Source organism: Lampetra fluviatilis, chromosome 63 (genome assembly GCF_964198595.1).
Source record: "Lampetra fluviatilis chromosome 63, kcLamFluv1.1, whole genome shotgun sequence".
In the NCBI taxonomy this organism is placed as follows: domain Eukaryota; kingdom Metazoa; phylum Chordata; class Hyperoartia; order Petromyzontiformes; family Petromyzontidae; genus Lampetra; species Lampetra fluviatilis.
In genome coordinates, this window is record NC_136337.1 from 750,854 (window position 1) to 767,852 (window position 16,999).

The window sequence follows — 16,999 nt, forward strand, 5'->3', positions numbered from 1 at the left end:
GAGTGTAGTGTATAGTAATGTAGTGTAAAGTAGTGTATAGTAGTGTATTGTATAGGAGTGTAGTGTATAGTAATGTAGTGTAAAGTAGTGTATAGTAGTGTAGTGTATAGAGTGTAGTGTATAGTAGTGTAGTGTATAGTGTATTGTAGTGTCGGCTGAGAGTTCCTGGGACTACGGTGTTCCCCGCGACCCCCCATCTCTGGGCGAGGTCCCTCCCCGGTGACGCCTGCATTGAGGTGAGCGGTGGGCCACCGATGATGGGTTCCTTGTGCTAAACATCTGCCCCCCCCCCCCCCGTGACTCCCCCCCCCCCTCCGTGACCCTCCCACCCCGCGCCTTTTCCCCCGCGCCCAGGCGCGGTGGTCCAGACGGTAAGCTACTTGATTCGTTTTGCCGAGTTGACCGTTGCAAAGCCGTCTTAATGCTTTGATGGGATTTACACACGCGGTAATTAGGAGGGGCACCACATGTTCCCCGCTCTGTCTGCCACCGCAGCCGCCGTCGGCGCGCCCCTAAGTCTGTACAAGCGTCGAGCGAGCGTTCTTCGTCGGTAAGTAAAAAAAAATCGCAATAATAAATTCCCTTACCGACGAGGCCCGCGGGACGATCTTCCGGGCCTGGAGCGATCATCGCGACAACCAAAAACTGACGCGTGTGGAGTTGACGTAGCGTGCAAACGTAGCGGGGGGGGGGAGGAGGGGGTCAGCGTTTGTGGAGCGGTTGGTGCGCGCTGTGCCACGAACATCGGCGAAACCCGAGTTGGATTCCCACGCCAAACGTGGTGCCGGCCAGCCCACCACCCCCTCGTGTGCTGCGCCAGCTTGCGTTGGTGCAGCTGCCTGCTCATCATGCGTTTTCCCCAAAGCTCTGTTGAGGCTATAAGGAGGATCTTTATCTTTGGTTCAACACAAAGTACACGTAGCCTGGCACAAGTGCTGCGGTGACATCACCACCACTCGGTGGCGATTGGCGGCTGCCGTGAGATTTCTTTAATATTTATTTGTTTTTGCACTTTATTTGGATAAATTCCAGCTCCGGTTTGATTGGTATGCGACAAACCATGCATGCCGTGCGTGTAGTTGGGTGGAAAAGCGTCGTCCCACTGCTGTGCGACCTAATGTCACTTGATGCAGGGATCTCGGAGGTATCTCTGCGAGATCTACTTCAGTGGGCGCCACCATCTCGCCCAAGTCGCGCGAAGTAATCCTCGAGGATTCTTCCGCTGTCGGCAGCGGCGCGACGCCGAGAGCACAATCGGGATGGCAATTATCGGGAATATGATTATTTTTTTAAACAAAAATCCGTAGATATTTATATATGTGTGTGTGTGCGCGTGTATAAACGTGTAATGAATCATCCAGGGAAGCCCTTGGGTTGTTGCGCAGGCGAGAAACGCGAGGTCTCCGGCGCAGAAAAGGAAGCAAGACAATATTTTTTTAAAGGTAAAAAAAATATTTAACTCAAAAGCTTGTTGTTTTACCAGGTAAGGATTTTGAACCCCCCCCCCCCCCACAAAATCCTCAAGTGGGGGGAGGGGGAGGTGCACGGTGTGGGGGGGGAGGGCATGGGTGATGGTGGTGGGGGTAGTGGTGAAGGAGGGCTTGTGACCCCGTTGCTGGGAAGCGAGTCCAATCGGCCTCGCGTGGGCGGGAGGTGACGACGCTTCCTCCGCGGCGTCTCGAGAGGTCTTCCGCCACCCACCACCAATTTAAAAGTCCCCGCTGTGAAGATCCGGAGCGGTCGTCTTTCATTCCCGGCGCGGCGTCCGACCCTCTGGCACCGCCGCCCCTACCGCCGCCGCGTTCGCCGTGCGTGCGGTCTTCAACGTATGCGTTTATACGTGTGAGTGTGTGCGCGTGTACGTTATTTGTTTCCTTCTGTTTGTGTTTTCTTGGCGGCGCGGATGACCGTGCCGCGTGCCGTGTTCGTCGGTGCGTGCCGCGGCTTGGGGGTGGTGAGGTTGAAGGGAAGTTTGCGACGGCTGCAAAATGGCTCGGCGGGTGCACGCAGGTCGGGCCAAAGGCATGTCCTGTGTTTATTTTTAAAGTTACCTTTTTTTGGTTATCATTGATTAGCCTCTTTTAATTACTGCTCGGAGATGTTGCCGACTCGCTTGCCTGCGCAATAACTACCGCTGCTTTCGTTAATCATCCATCCGTATCGGTGGAGGATTTTTTGTGTTGAGCGCACGAGACGATTAATCCATTCCTGTCTCTCGCAGAGCAGCGCTGCCCTCCGTGTTCTTCGAGAACGGCCCGCAGAAGTGGATGTCACAGAGCTACCACTGAGATTCCCTTCTCTTCGTGACGCTCTGGTCCCCATGCAGAGCGGGCGAGCACTTTGCTTCGTCACGTGACGCTCAAACCGTACTCGGAGCTGGAATTGAGCCAAACTTAATTGCGGAACCAAATTTATGATCCGATGGGTTTCTTTCTTTTTGTGCAGTCATTAGTGGTGACCGGGCTGAGACCATTAAATCACTGCACTCCGGTATAATCGCTATTTAGTCTGCGTGAATCTATTGGTCTCTATACAAGTCTATGGTTCTGTATGTGAGTCTATGGGTCTGTGTGAGTCGTCTATGAGACTGTGAGTCTCTGGGTCTCTACAAGTCTCTATGTATGTACATATATTGAACTTCTTTCACACCACCGTGCATAGCCAACCGTGCTAATCGGAGGTGCAGGGGAAGGACAACAAACTACGGGTCTCTATGTGAGTCTCTGGGTCTCTGTGTGAGTAGTCTCTGGGTCTTTGTGTGAGTAGTCTATGGGTCTCTGTGTGAGTAGTCTATGGATCTCTGTGCGAGTCAATGGGTCTTTGTGTGAGTCTATGGGTCTGTGTGTGTAGTCTATGGGTCTCTGTGTGAGTAGTCTATGGGCCTCTGTGTGAGTCAATGGGTCTTTGTGTGAGTCGATGGGTCTCTATGCGAGTAGTCTATGGGCCTCTGTGTGAGTCTATGGGTCTCTGTGTGAGTCGATGGGTATCTGTGTGAATCTATGGGTCTCTGTGAGTCTATGGGCCTCTGTGTGAGTCTATGGGTCTTTGTGTGAGTCTATGGGTCTCTATGTGAGTAGTCTATGGGCCTCTGTGTGAGTCTATGGACCTCTGTGTGAGTCTATGGGGTCTCTGTATGAGTAATCTATGGGTATCTATGTGAGTCTATGGATTAACTTTTAACTTTTTTCTGCACCGTGCGTAGCCAACCATGCTAATCAGAGGTGCTGATGTAATGGTGTAACGCAGGTTTCATTGTACGGAGAATTAGCTAACAAAAAAAAATCCCAAGTAAAATTTGTTTTTACACGAGGGGGAGGGTCGGGGGCTCTGGAATGAGCGTTGCAGGATGTTACAGTGGTGTGAAATTACCTCGGGTCCAGTAGCTTCCACATCACGCAAATCACGAACCGGTGTTGTGACTGGCTGACTCCGTGAGCACATGCCTCGTCACGTGGTGCTGCACGCTGCTTGCCTGCCGCCTGCTGCTGCTACTGCTGCTGCTACTACTGCTGCTACTACTGCTGTTGCTGCTGCTGTTACTGCTGCTGTTACTGCTACTACCAGAAAAAAATCTCAATTTGAAAACGAATTTCCTGCCTAAAATAAAAAAAAAATCACTAACACATGGGATTGACTTTTTAAAATTTGTTTTTAATAATAATGTCGAATAGTGTATTGTATTACAATCATATAAACTGAAATCTATTTTATAGTAATATATTGGGGGGGACAACCAGCTGGGGCCCCCTCTGCTTGGGCTGCTTTCTTGCCACCCACGGATAGGCACGCGGTTTTGCTCCACAAATTAAAATGAAATCGACGCGACGCATTCGTTGTTCTCTCGCCCGTGGGTTTCATTTCCCCCCTTTATCTCCAACTTCACAGGACGCGGTGAGGACGCCCTGAAGTGAAATCTGTCGATTTGGTGCTCGCCGAATCGTGACGACAGTGGGGACTTGGGATTTGGCACCGCCGCCAACGCCGCCGCGGTTTGGACGGCATCCCCAAAACCAGGCATCGGCGCCGGTTTGGCTCAGCGCGGGCCTCGTTCATGACGTGCCCACGCCCCTCCACCACCACTTCCACCTCCACCGCCACTTCCACCACCTCCACCGGCGACGTGCCTGGGCACCCACCAATGACCCCCGACCTCCCGTGACCTTCCTGGCACCGCACCCAGCAGACATGCAGCAAAGCCGCGACGTTCGCCCAGCGGTGGTGACCCTCGACCCCCCGCCCGCACGGCACCACCACGGCTCTGACCCCGCCTCGTCGCTTCTGCCGCCAGCGCCGGCGACCCGGCAGCCCGGAGAAGAGTCGTCCCGGGCCTCCGCCGGGCCCTCCCCCGTGAGGCCGGGCGGCGGCGGGGAGGAGGAGGACGGGGGCGGCGACGTCGATTCGCCGCAGGACCTCAGCCGCAAGGACGGCGTCGGCGCCCCGGCGGCAGAGCGGCGGTACGAGTGCCGGCACTGCCACCTGGCGACGCGCGACCTGGCGGTGTTCAGCGCCCACGTGGACGCGGCCCACCCGGGCGTGCTTGCCAACCCGCTGTACGTGTGCCGCGCGTGCCGCTTCCGCTCGTCCCTGCGCAGCGAGTTCGACGCGCACAACCGCCGCCGCCACCGCAGCCTCGGCCGCATGAAGCTGAGGATCACCAAGATGCCCGACCGGACCGTGCTGGAGCAGAGCCCCGTGGGGCGGGCGTTGGACGTCGGCGGCGACGACGGCGACGACTGCAAACGCCGTTCCGCGGAGACGTCCCTGGCAACCCCCGCGGTCGTTCGGCCGAGCGACGACGCTGCGGGCGGTGCCGTGCCGAACCCCTCCGGGCTCTCCGCTCGCCGCTCGCCCCGGCCGTCGTTCGAAAAGCCAAACGGCGCCGAACCCCAGCGGCGTTTGACGGACGTGGCGGCGGAGAATGGGGCGGGCGCGCGGGAGCTGGCGGCCAAGACGGCGGCGGTGGTGCCGCGGTCGCAGCGGCGGCACCAGCGGCAGCAGGAGGACCGCGCGGGCGGCCTGCAGATCTTTAACCCCGCGTTGCCGCACATCGTCCTCAACGCGTCGAAGATCGCGCAGGGCGACCCGGCGTTCGCGCGCGCCGTGTTCGACGGCGCTCCGACCGCCAAGCAGGCCCACGGGGGGGGAGCCGCCGAGGACGATGCCACGACGGCCACCGCCGGCTCCGAACCCGCGCCGGCGCTCGCCGCGGCTCGCAACGGCCACCGCCGCGAGCGGCCGACGACGGCCGACGACGACGCGGACGAGGCGGCTCCGGCGTTGGACGACGCCGGGCGCATGGACGGCGACCAGCACCTGCTGGCGGCGTTCGCGCGCTTCCCGTACCCGTCGAGTGGGGACATCGCGTGGCTGGCGTCGGTGACACCGTTCGCCGAGTGGCGCCTGCGCGGGTGGTTCGCGGCGCGACGGACGGCGCGCGCCATCAGCTGGTCGCCGGGCGAGATCGAGGAGCGCCGCAGGAGGCTGGTGGCGAGCACAATGGCCACGCTGCTGATGAGCGGGCCCGGGGCGGAGACGCACGATGGCGCCGGCGCGCAGGTGCGGGCGGAGTCCACTCGTGTCCCTGCGTGTGTGCGTGTCCGTGCTTGGTGCTCGCTAACAGCACTTGCCCCTACAGTCTGTAAAGGCTATACGGGGGATCTTTGTCTTTGTAGCGGTTAGCGCGCTGCGCTATGAACCTAGCGACTCGGGTTCGATTCCCGCTCACGGCCAACAACGGTGGCGATTATCTGAACCGGTCCTGGGCCTCCCCTAGGTCGACTCGGCCTCAAATGAGTACCTGGTGCAGTGTGGAAACATCGCCACTGGGTAGACAAAGGTGGCCAGGCGTGGTGTTGGCCACCCCACGCCCTCGTGCGCCGTGCCGGCCTTTATAGGTGCTCACTAACGGCACCTGCTCCAACATTGTGTTGAGGCTACGCGGGAGCATCTTTGTCTTTGTTGGTGGGGAGGCGTTGTGGGGGTTGCTGCTGGGGTGGGCGGGGGCACTCAAATTATATTCGGGGCTACCAGGAGTCGGCTTCGGAAACGTGCCGCTGACGATCGCCAGCCCTGCACCTTCCCCTCGTGGCCGCCGCCGGTACTGGCGGTGACCTCGACGCCGACGATGACAGATGGCTCGGAGGGGGGGGGGGTGTCCTTTTGTCGATGCCCCCCCACCTCCCCCCGTCTGTGCGGGGTCGTGGTTTTCACTGATTAAGAGAGTGCGGGTGTTCCTCTTCCCATCGTAATTCACCGTCGTTTCGCATTATCCGGGATTTGTTTCAACTTTAGCCGAACTTTCACCCCCCCCCCCGCCTTGCCACCCCCAACTGTCCCCGGATAACGGGGGAGCTAACCGCACCACGCGCGTGCGCCTCCCCCCCACCCAGTGCAGCAGTTCCTCGTTAGCCGGAGTTAGCTGGGGTTAGCCGGGGTTAGCCGGAGTTAGCCGGAGTTAGCCGGGGTTAGCCGTGGCCGGGAGAATCTCATTCAGGTCGCTGGCTTCGGAGCGCTTCTCCCGTCACGAGATGGAGACAAAGGTCCCCCAGCGGAGCACTCGACAGGCTCGTCGGCGTGCCAAGTGCCGTTCGTGAGCAGACGGGGCAGGTGGCAGGCTCCACGCACGGCCGCCTTTGTCTCCCGGGGTACTCATTCTTTTAAGACTGAGTCGACCTAGGGGAGGCCCAGGACCAGTGCAAATATTCGCCACTGTCACACACACCCACGTGCATACGCATCACACACACGCGCACCCACGTGCATCACACACGCACCCACGTGCATCACACACGCACCCACGTGCATCACACACGCACCCACGTGCATCACACACGCACCCACACGCACTCGACAGACCCCGTGTCTCCCTTCGCCGTGTGCCAGCCGGACGTTGCCTCCAAGCAGCCGGCCACGGGCGAGGGCCGCCCGCCGTCGGCGCTCGGCGCGGATCAAGCCGCCGCCGCTGCGCCCGTCGAGCTTCCCGCCGCGTCGCCAGACGTTTCGGCGGCGCGAGCGCACGAGTCCTCCTCCTCGCCGCTCGCCCTCGCCGCGTCGGCGTCCTCCGCGGCGTCGTCCGTCCGGTCGCCCTCTCCGGCGATGGCGCCGTCGGCCTCCTCTTCCTCCTCCTCGTCGTCTCCGCCGCCGGATCACGCTCCCCCTTCCGTCTCGCCCGACGCGCCGGCGCCCCCGGGGGCGCCGTCGTCGCCGTGCCGGGGCGCTCGCGGGAAGCACAAGAAGAGCAAGGAGCAGCTGGCGCGGCTGAAGCGCAGCTTCGCGCGCGACCGCCGCCCGGACGAGGGCGAGCTGCGGCGCCTCGTGGGCGCCACCGGGCTGGGCCGCTCCGAGGTCAAGAAGTGGTTCAGCGACAGCCGCTACCACTGGCGCGACGGTGCCGGCGGCGACGGCCGCGCCGGGCCGCGGCGGCCGTCCGCGTCGCGGTTCTTCCATCGGAACCTGCCGACCATGTGCCCCCTGGAGTTCGCGGGCAGGATGAGCATCGTGGACTCGCTCAACTGGGCGGCCGAGGCGCGGCACCGCCGGCCCGGGGAGGAGGGCGGGGTCGTCGTCGGCCAAGGTGGCGGCGGGGAAGAGACGGCCGCCGGTGCCGCCGCGGTCACGGCCGTTGCCGCCGCGCGCGCGGCCGCCGGGGAAGAGCACGAGGATGAGGAGATGACGACGACGACTGTGGCGACGGATGGGTGCGAGAGCGCCGGCAAATTTGACGTCGAGCGGCCGAGCGCGAACGAGCGTAACGGCGACGAGGAGGAGCCGGCGGCGGACGTCGCGGGCGTGGCCGCGCGCCGGCCCCCGCCGCTCGCAACGCTTGCCGGAAGTCCCGACGGGCGCCGAGGGGACCGTCCGGAGCCGGGCGGCGCCGGCGGGCGGGCGGCAGAGGAGGCGACGAATGCGGACGAGGAGGAGGAGGCGCGCGGTTTCTACGGAGACGAGCCGGCTCGCGACGGCGCCCGGCCTCGTCCCACGGCACTCGACGGCGCCCGGCCGGCCGGCGGGCCGCACCCCGAGCCGCGGGGCCGTTTGATCGCCAAAATAAAAATCCCTCGCAACGGCGGCAATTACGAGCACGTGAAGCCCTCGCCGAGCGGTGAGATCAGAGCGGCCCTGCGGGGTGGGTGCAGCGCCAGCGCACCCCCTGCACTCGCTGCACACTCCGCATACTCTGACCACACGGCGCACACCGTGCGCACCACACACACTGCACACACCACGCACTCTGCACCCTCTGCGCTCACCGCACACTCTGCACACGCCATACACACTGCATACTCCACACACACCACGCACTCCGCATACACCGCACACTCTGCACACTCTGCGCTCACCGCACACGCCACACACACCGCATACTCTGAACTTTCAGCGCACACCGCACAATTTAAATACTCACACTTCACACACCCCGCACACCCCGCACACTCCACACACCCCGCCCACTCTCCACACACCGTGCACTATGCACACACCACACATACCAGTGCACACGAAGCGTACGCCTCGCACGTCAGTGCACACGGCACGCACGGGGCACACGGTACGCTCGCCGCAAGCGCCACGCCGACGGACCGACTGCTCGACCGCGAGTTCACGCCGCCGCCGCCCCTGGCGCCATCGCCGCCGCCGCCACCGGAGCCGCGCTTCGGGCCCGAGCACCACCAGGGGCCGGGATGTCCCGGCCTCCTCGAAGCACCGGGCAGGAGGACGGCCGTGGTGAAGCCGAGCGTGCAGCGTCCCAAGAAGACGAAAGAACAGCTGTCGGTGCTCAAGGCGGTCTTCCAGCAGACGCAGTGGCCCACGCCGGAGGAGTACGCCGCGCTGGTGGCGCGCACGGGCCTGCCGCGCTCCGACATCGTGCGCTGGTTCGGCGACACGCGCTTCGCCTACAAGCACGGGCAGCTGCGCTGGATCCGCGGGCAACGCTCCGAGCCGGCGGACGGGCGAGCGGCGGCGGGGGCGGCGGCGCGGACGAGACCGGCGCGTGGGCGCGGGTCGAGGCGGCACGACGGCTCGCCGGCGGCCGCGCTCGGCGCGCGGCTCGCCGGCGAGTTCCTGCGGTCGCCCGACGGGCACGGTGGCGGCGGCGGGGGGGGCGGCTGCTACGATTCCGCGGAGCGCGGGAAAGCGGCGCTGTACAGGTTCCAGGTGGACGCGCGGGCGTCGTATGCGGAGCCGGCGCTGGCGGAGGAGGAGGAGGCCGGGGGTTGCGCCGGTCGCCGCGGGGAAGGCAACGGCGCCGGGGAACGGCGCTAGCGTGGGGAAGACGGCGGTCGGGGAAAAAAAACGCGGCTTTTTTACTTAATTTATTGCTCGGAAAAAAAACACGCTGCACTAAAGCATTCCGCACTATTTTTATATTTATTTAATGGGCGAAATAATTTGTGCCCTTGGAATATTGTTTTGTTTAGCTGCGAGTTGATCGTTGATCTCTTTTTCTTCCGTCTCGTCGAAGCGCCGTGGCCGAGAGTTGGTTGCCCGAGGGCGGCGCGGGCGTCCGCGTGCGGTGGCGGCGCCGATGCAGCGGTCGCTTTGTCGGCAGAAATCCCTGCCCCGGAATGAACGTTTGTTTCGTGAGCATCGTACTCATGGGCCTGCAGGTGCTGTGGGTCGGCTGACTGAGATGACCGGCAGATGCACCACCGGCTGTGCCAACTTGCTGCATTGGCACGCGCACGCACGCACACACATGCTCTACGTACGGAGACACGTACGCGCACTGTCCGTGACACGGCGCTGCGTCGTTCCGCTGTGTTGTCATTTCCACCGCGCTGTGTATGTCGCTTGGCCGAGGCTTCATTTCTCTCGCGGGATGTTGATTCCGGGGGGGGTGGGGGTCGCCATCGGTGGCGTTGCGACCAGGCGACTGGTATCCGCGCCCTTGGTGAGAGGTGCACGACTGGGTGTGTACTCTTTGGTTCTTTCGGTAAAGTGACGTCGGTATAAAATAATCGATCACGACGCTTCGATCGCAACACAAGCGACCGTCATCGGGTGGGACAATCGCAGTGGGGAAACTGGGGTGTGTGCCCAACGCAGAGTTGTTGTTGTGTTCGGTAAAGGCCACGGCCAGAGTTGAATGGAAGGAGGGGCCACACGATCGCCAATGGCTGTTTGAGTGAGGACACGACTCGCACAGAAGTAGAGAGAGAGAGGGAGATACTGGACGCGGTGTTGCCGGCGGTGGGAAGATATTGCGCGGGTCGCTGGCCGGGATCAACCCTCGTCCTCCCGCACGTGGAAGAGGAGAGCGCCACGTGGGGGGCGAGCGTGGCAGGCGAGGAGCGGTCCGGCCGCTCGAGCGTTCGTGACGAACACGACGACGACGGGGCTCGGGGGGGGGTGGGGGTTAAGACGTCGGCGGCAGCTGCGATAGAAGCCGTCCGAAGTGGACGGAGACGACGGCAAAGCGAGCGGCTTGAGACCCGGGACGACGAGATGGCGGATCGCGGCATGGGAGCTGTCGCGAGCCGCGGGTTTTTTTTTATCTAAACCGCCAGCAGTGGTGGGGGGGGGGCAGATGAATTGTCGCGAGGTCCGGCGATAGGAGCAGCGCGGGCGCCGTGCGCCGTCTCCGAAAGGGGAAATAGAGAAAGAATGTGAAAAAAGGACCAGAAAAAGAAGCTAAGACAGAAGAAAAAAAAGGTGAAGAACGAAAAAGAAGGGGGGGGGGGGGAGAAAAAGGAACGAGGCCGAACGCATTCATGGCACAGGCCCCGTTTGTGAAGCCACCGCGGCGCTGAATCGCCGACGGCGACGGCTGAGCGAGAGCGGCGCCCTGGGCTGGCGCCGCGTCTCTGCCGCGCCCGAGCCTCGCGACGAATCCACCTCCCCCACCCCCCGCCCGCATGTTGTAAAAGGAGAACGCTGAAGGACAATTAAAACATCTGAGAGGGGGGGTGCTCTGCCAGGCCATGCTCTACGACCCCGCGTCGCGTCCTCGAAAAATGTCGAAACGAACGCTGCTTTCCGAGCTTTCGCCCACATCGGATCATCGTTGCGAAGAGATCTCCCCTCCACGCACTCCGCACCACACAGAGGGACAGGCCGCAGCTGGGTTGCCGATTTGCCACCCATGAGGGCAACATGCCCCGAGTAGCGGCGCTGCAGCTTTATTGCTCAAGCCGTCCCTTCGTTTTGGGTCCTCGTTGCGAGAGTAATCATGAGCCCCCCCCCCACACAAAAGATCCCCCATATAACCTTGACAGACTGTAGGGGCAAGTGCTGTTAGCGAGCACCTATGAAGGCCAGAACGTCACAGGAGGGGGCCTGGGTGGCCAGCACCACGCCCGACCGCCTTTGTCTCCCCATTGGCGATGTTTACACCGCACCGGTACTCATTTGAGGCTGAGTCGACCTAGGGGATGCCCAGTATCGGCTCAGATAATCGTCACCGGTGTTAGCCGTGAGCGGGAATCGAACCCGGGTCGACGGCTTCGTAGCGCAGCGCGCTACCCGCTCCACTACCGCTCTGTGTGAGAACCCTCACAGCAACGCAACTTTACCCTGAAGCTTCGATGATTTTGGATCATCGTTACCAGAGTTGCCATGGCCCTCCGTTACACGCAGACGGGGCGGACGGACGGGCAGCTTAAGTGGATGATTTTCCAGAGTGTGAGAACCCCAAAAGCGAAGTTTCGTTCATTTAGGATCACGAGTGCGTTGAAGCGTCCCACCTCCTGAGACCTCTTCTTACCCTTGCTACGTCTCCGTTCTGTGGGTTCGTCAGCCGCTCGCCGCACCCCGAGCGAGACGCGACCTTGGGGAAGTCCATCGTGACGAGTTAATCTCCGCTTTCCCCGTGTGCGAGTAATACCGCTTCCCACGTGGCGATTCCAATGTCGACGGCAAATGTTCGCATTGCACTACTATTCCCAAGCGTATAAGAAGTGGTCGTACGCCATGCTGTGTGCTCAATATGTCATAGAAACGGACACGTATAATAATAATATAATATATTTTTTATCACTCAAGGTTCAGTATATAATCTAGATTTGAAGTGTTCGTGACTGCAGGGATCCATACTCTTTGCTTTTTTCGGTAAAGTCACGGAGGTATAAAATAAAATAAATCGACGTTTCGATTGCAGCACAAGCAATCATCATCAGGTGGGAAAACCACAGCAAGAAGTTTGTGTTTGCTGAAGTGGGAGAGAGATGCCGTGGTAAGAGGTTATATCGGTAAGAGAGGGCGGAAGGGGAAGGGAGGGGGGAGGGGAGCGTTGCGTGGACGCGAGGAGAGGGAGACGTGAAGCTGGACGGGGGGGGGAGTGAGAGGCTGAGAGAGCTGGGGATGCGCGGGGTAAAACCTGAAATGCTTTATTGTTCCATCATATTTGCTGGGCACAAGTCTATTTTGTCGAGTTAATTGCATCCCCAGCGTTTGGTATTGCTGCTTCATTGGCATTGCTGCTTCATTGGCATTGTTGCTGCAGTGGCGTTGTTGCATCCCCCCCCCCGCGCATCCCAGCGTCCACGCAACGCTCCCCTCCCCCCTCTGTTACCACGGAATCTCTCCCGCTTCAGCAAAACATTTTCTCGTGTGGTTTTCCCACCTGATGATGATTGCTTGTGTTGCACTTGAAACGTCGTGATTTATTTTATACCTACGTGACTTTACCGAGAGAACCAAAGAGTTCAGTATAAAATGCTGCAGGTTGAGCCCAGGTCAGGTGGCTCAAGAGGTCAGAGCGAGCGGTTGCCAGTTCTTATCGCGGTGTGTGTGGGGTCGATTGAATCGGGCCCCATCATCAGCTCTCTCCTCCGGTGGATAAATTGAGCACCGGTTTATCGGTGGTTATGTTGCCCTGTGGATACACACCCGACCGAACGCCGCCACCGCTCGCCACGATCGAATGAAATGTGGAATCTCCACCATCTGGGTGCAGGGGTCGCAAAATCCGACACGCGAGCACCGGGATTGTCTTGTGATTGCTGATCCGAGCAAGGAAATGGTTCCTCTCTTCGTCTCTCGCTCCCTGTGAATTCCTCTTCGTTTCTTCCACTCACCACTTGCACTCCCCCCCCCCCCCCCCGGTGTGGGTGGGTACGCTTGCCCCCAGGATTGTCTATCGGTGGATGTGCAATTTGTAAATAAATTAATGACCCTTTTCATGACATCCTGCTGCTTTTGCCCGCCTTTCAATTCTGGGAGTTTTGAGGTGACGGTGGCTAGGAGATGTTAACTACCTCGCCTGGTATGGATGAGGTCGTGGTTTCGGTCCCGACCCTGAAGCCTCTTGTATATTTGGAGTTTGAGTGTCTCTCTCCCCGTGGATTTTTCTCCGGGTCCTCCGGTTTTTCCCGTCCACATTTAGAAACGCGCATTTAGAGTATTGGCTGACTGCTATCAATTTCCACGATGATGATAAGCCACTTCGTTGCGCTATCAATTGTGGTGGCCAGGTCGCTTCTGAAAAAGAGCCACATAGCTCAGTGGGCCTTACCTGGTAAAATAAAAAAAATAGTTTAGTTGTCGCAGTGAGGGTTTTCATTCCATGGCCTTGAGTATATCCGCCATATGCCGGGAGGTCGAATCGAAACACTTTACCCAGGGCCTCCCACCGTCTCTACCGGTTTCCAAGCTCTGCGGTCCTATAAATACGCACTATACGGAGGTTTCATCGGCAAATTAATGAGCGCTCACACGGAGCCAACCGGAGCACGCGTGCAGCGAGAACCCACGCGTTTGAGCGAGGGGGAAACACTCTATCCCCGTACAAATGGAACGGGTGGAGATCCACAATTTAGCTGCACCGTGCGTGCCCTGGCGAGCCAGGGTATGTACGGCAATCTACTCGACACCCACGAGAAAAGGGAAGGCCTAACAGCACAGGTGCGGTTGGTGGATACCAACCCTCCGCTGCCTCCACAGTGCTGATCCGGCGTGCCAAATATGCCAACGCCACGCCAACGCCAATGCCACGCCAGTGCTGTACGAGTCGTGGTTAGCAGGGAACGTGCATCACTTGGCGAGCGATCCCCAGTTCTGGAGTGCAGCATCGGCAACGCCGAGCAGTGCGCACACGACAAATATGGTGGGTGGAGTGTGGGGGGGAGGTGGGTGGAGTGTGGGGGGGAGGTGGGTGGAGTGTGGGGGGGAGGTGGGTGGAGTGTGGGGGGGAGGTGGGTGGAGTGTGGGGGGGAGGTGGGTGGAGTGGGGGGGGGTGGGTGGAGCGGGTGGGGGGGGCGGGTGGTGGAGCGGGGGGTGGATGGAGCGGGTGGAGCGGGTGGCGGGTGAAAGTTGGTGGGGTAGGTGGAGCGGGGAGTGCTGCGAGGAAGTTGTAACTCGGCTTCTGTCTGATAGCGAAAGTCTCGCTTGGTACGCACCAAGTCCGTGGGTTCGATCCCGGACCCTGGCGATGCCTGTTGTATATTCAGAGTCCGCGTGTTCTCTCCCCGTGGATCACTCTCCGGGTTCCTTCGTCTTTTGCCCCCCCCCCTCTTACCTCCACATTTAGAAACAACACGTGGGCAGACGATTCGGCTGCTACGACAAATCCCCCCCAATATTAAAATATGCTCAAAATGGCCCCCCCAATATATTGCTATAAAAAATTGCTATGCTATGTAAATAAAAACAACAATTTGCTAAACCTTGGTCACAATATCTGGACTTGTCTTCATATAAATCAATGCATAGATTTTTGTTTGTATGATTGTGGTCATGGTTGTACTTTATTCCCTAATTTCTGCCATTACATACAATGAAACAATAAAAAAAAAGAAACAGAGCAATGTAATACAATACACTATTAGACATTATTGTAAAAAATAAATTAAAAGTCCATCCCATGTGTTCGTGAATTTTTATATATATATTAGGCAGGAAATTAGTTTTCCAATTTAGATATTTTTCTGGGTTGGGACCCCCAAACACCCTGGAAGATTTGGTCCCCCCCAATGTTGAGTCCATGGCTACGGCCTTGGCCTTCATCACGTGTGGCCGGGTCGCTTCTGAAAAAGATCCAATATCTCAGTGGGCTTTAACTGGTGTAGCCGGCATGGGCTTCATGTAATGAATCGCACGTATTATCATTATGGATGGAGTTTGTAACGAGGTGAGGGTTGAGCATCACACTCCCTGAGGTCAGTGATAGCGGATATAAAAGGGGGAAGGAATCCAAGCGCGGGGGTCACCGGAAACCCACCAGCAACCCACCAGCAACCCACCAAGCGGGCCTGAACTACTTCTGCAGTGTGGAGCAACTACACCGAGTGGAGCAAGAGAGCCTGATCCACTGCTGTAGAGTGGCGCAATAGCCTCAAGCAGTGCAGCCCCAGAAGCTGCGAGTGCTGTACCTGGGGCTGAGTGTGCCGTGCTGAGAAGTGTGGGTCCAGTCTCTACTGCTGGAGTGTGGTCGGCATCAATAGCCGCAAGGGCCTCTTAAGTTGCCATGAATAGGGCATCAATAGCCGCAAGGGCCTCCTCTAAAGCTTCCTTGGATAAGAATCATGACGGAGTTTTAACGATGACCATGGATTGGACCCATAAAGCTCACGTAACTGCACAGAAGGCCACGCCGGCCAAGTGGCGTAATCAATTCGGTGTACAGGGCATCTGTTCAGATTAGGATGGACGCTGTACAGGGATTGAGCAGTCAGGTGCTGTGTGTAATGTGGGGTCGATTGGGGTGCATCTGGTCAAGATTACAGATGCACGAATGCTCCTCAGAAGAACACTTGGAAATAAAGAGTTTGCCAATCCACAACCCTCCGTTGTCCCTCGGTGGTGGAGTCACTCTACCCTCAAGAGGAGGGCAGCACACAACGTAGAGTATATCCGCTCATCGCCTCCGAACTCGTCCCTCGTTGTTGTCTTTATTAACTGGCCTGTCCCCTCGTTACGATCACGGGAGCAGCGGGATAAGGCGAGCCAGTTACACCGGCAAATAAAATAATTGTTGTTTACTATTGGGTTAAATCGTTGAGTAGGTTCTTTATACCCGTAAAGCCAATTTTCAGCTTTGCCCCTCCGCCACCCGACAGAGATTTCGCTCACTTTCCAAGATTCCTCCTCCGGTTTGCGCACCCCACGTGACGACCTGATTCGATCGGCTCTGGCGTAGTGGCGGAATGATACACGGCTGAAAAAAATCTCATTGTTACCTCTGTAATGACGACTTGGCACGCTTCTCTTGAGATGGCACTTGATTGAAGACACGTTCACTTGACGTCAGGCGGAGACGCCACTGCAACGGCCCCGAGTCTCCCGCGCGTCTCCCCCTTACATACCGACCGAGGCCAGCCCCCTTCCTGAGCCTTCTCGCTGACTCTGGACGCTCGCTCCACCGGCAGACTCCACCGCCCTCTTCCATCACCTGACCACGCTTCTCTTCTCGAACATTCCCGTAGCCACCAGTCCCTTCGCACTCGCAACTGACTCCCCTGTCATTACCTCCCGCGGCCGCTGGTGCATTCGTACTGTAGGCTGACCTCGCTGTCATTACACCTCCATGACGGTGTAACGCAACGGGTGACGAACTCAATCTTGATTTAATACCGACCACATTTACACTGCCTATATAACCTCTTGCCAAGGAAGCTCTCTCGCCGACTTCAGCATTTGTGTTTGCTGTGATTGTTCCACCTGATGTGGATTGCTTGTGTTGCGATCGAAACGTCGTGATTTATTTAATTTAATTTCTACCCACGTGACTTTACCGAAAGAATCAAAGAGAGTGGCGAACTCGTTAACGAATCGTTACTGACCGTGCAGTCCTTCAGTACGGGGGAGCGGTGGCGCAACGGTTAGCGCTACGAACCCGGCGGCGATCCGAGTTCGATTCCCGTTCACGGCCCACACCGGTGACGATTATCTGAACCGGTCCTGGGCCTTCCACGCTCCCCCCCAGGTTGACTCGGCCTCACAATGAGTACCTGGTGCGATGTGTAGTAAACATCACCGCTAAGGGAGACAAAGGCGGCTGGGCGTTGTGTTGACCACCCCACCCTGCCCTACCCCCTCGTGTGCCGCAGTGCCGGCCTTCATC

At 58.9% G+C, this 16,999-nt stretch overlaps 1 protein-coding gene across 8 annotated transcripts in view; it reads left to right on the plus strand.

Moving 5' to 3' along the window:
- The window catches only part of LOC144951707 (uncharacterized), a 37,605-nt gene extending 26,924 nt beyond the window's left edge, over positions 1–10,681 (plus strand). For all 8 annotated transcript variants that reach the window (XM_078882023.1, XM_078882022.1, XM_078882025.1 and 5 more), the window contains 2 exons: positions 3,886–5,556; positions 6,883–10,681. In XM_078882023.1, coding sequence (XP_078738149.1) covers positions 4,186–5,556; positions 6,883–9,264 — 3,753 coding nt within the window. In that variant the 5' untranslated portion in view covers positions 3,886–4,185 and the 3' untranslated portion in view covers positions 9,265–10,681. The remainder of the gene's footprint in view (positions 1–3,885; positions 5,557–6,882) is intronic.
- The last annotated feature ends 6,318 nt before the right edge of the window (positions 10,682–16,999 follow it).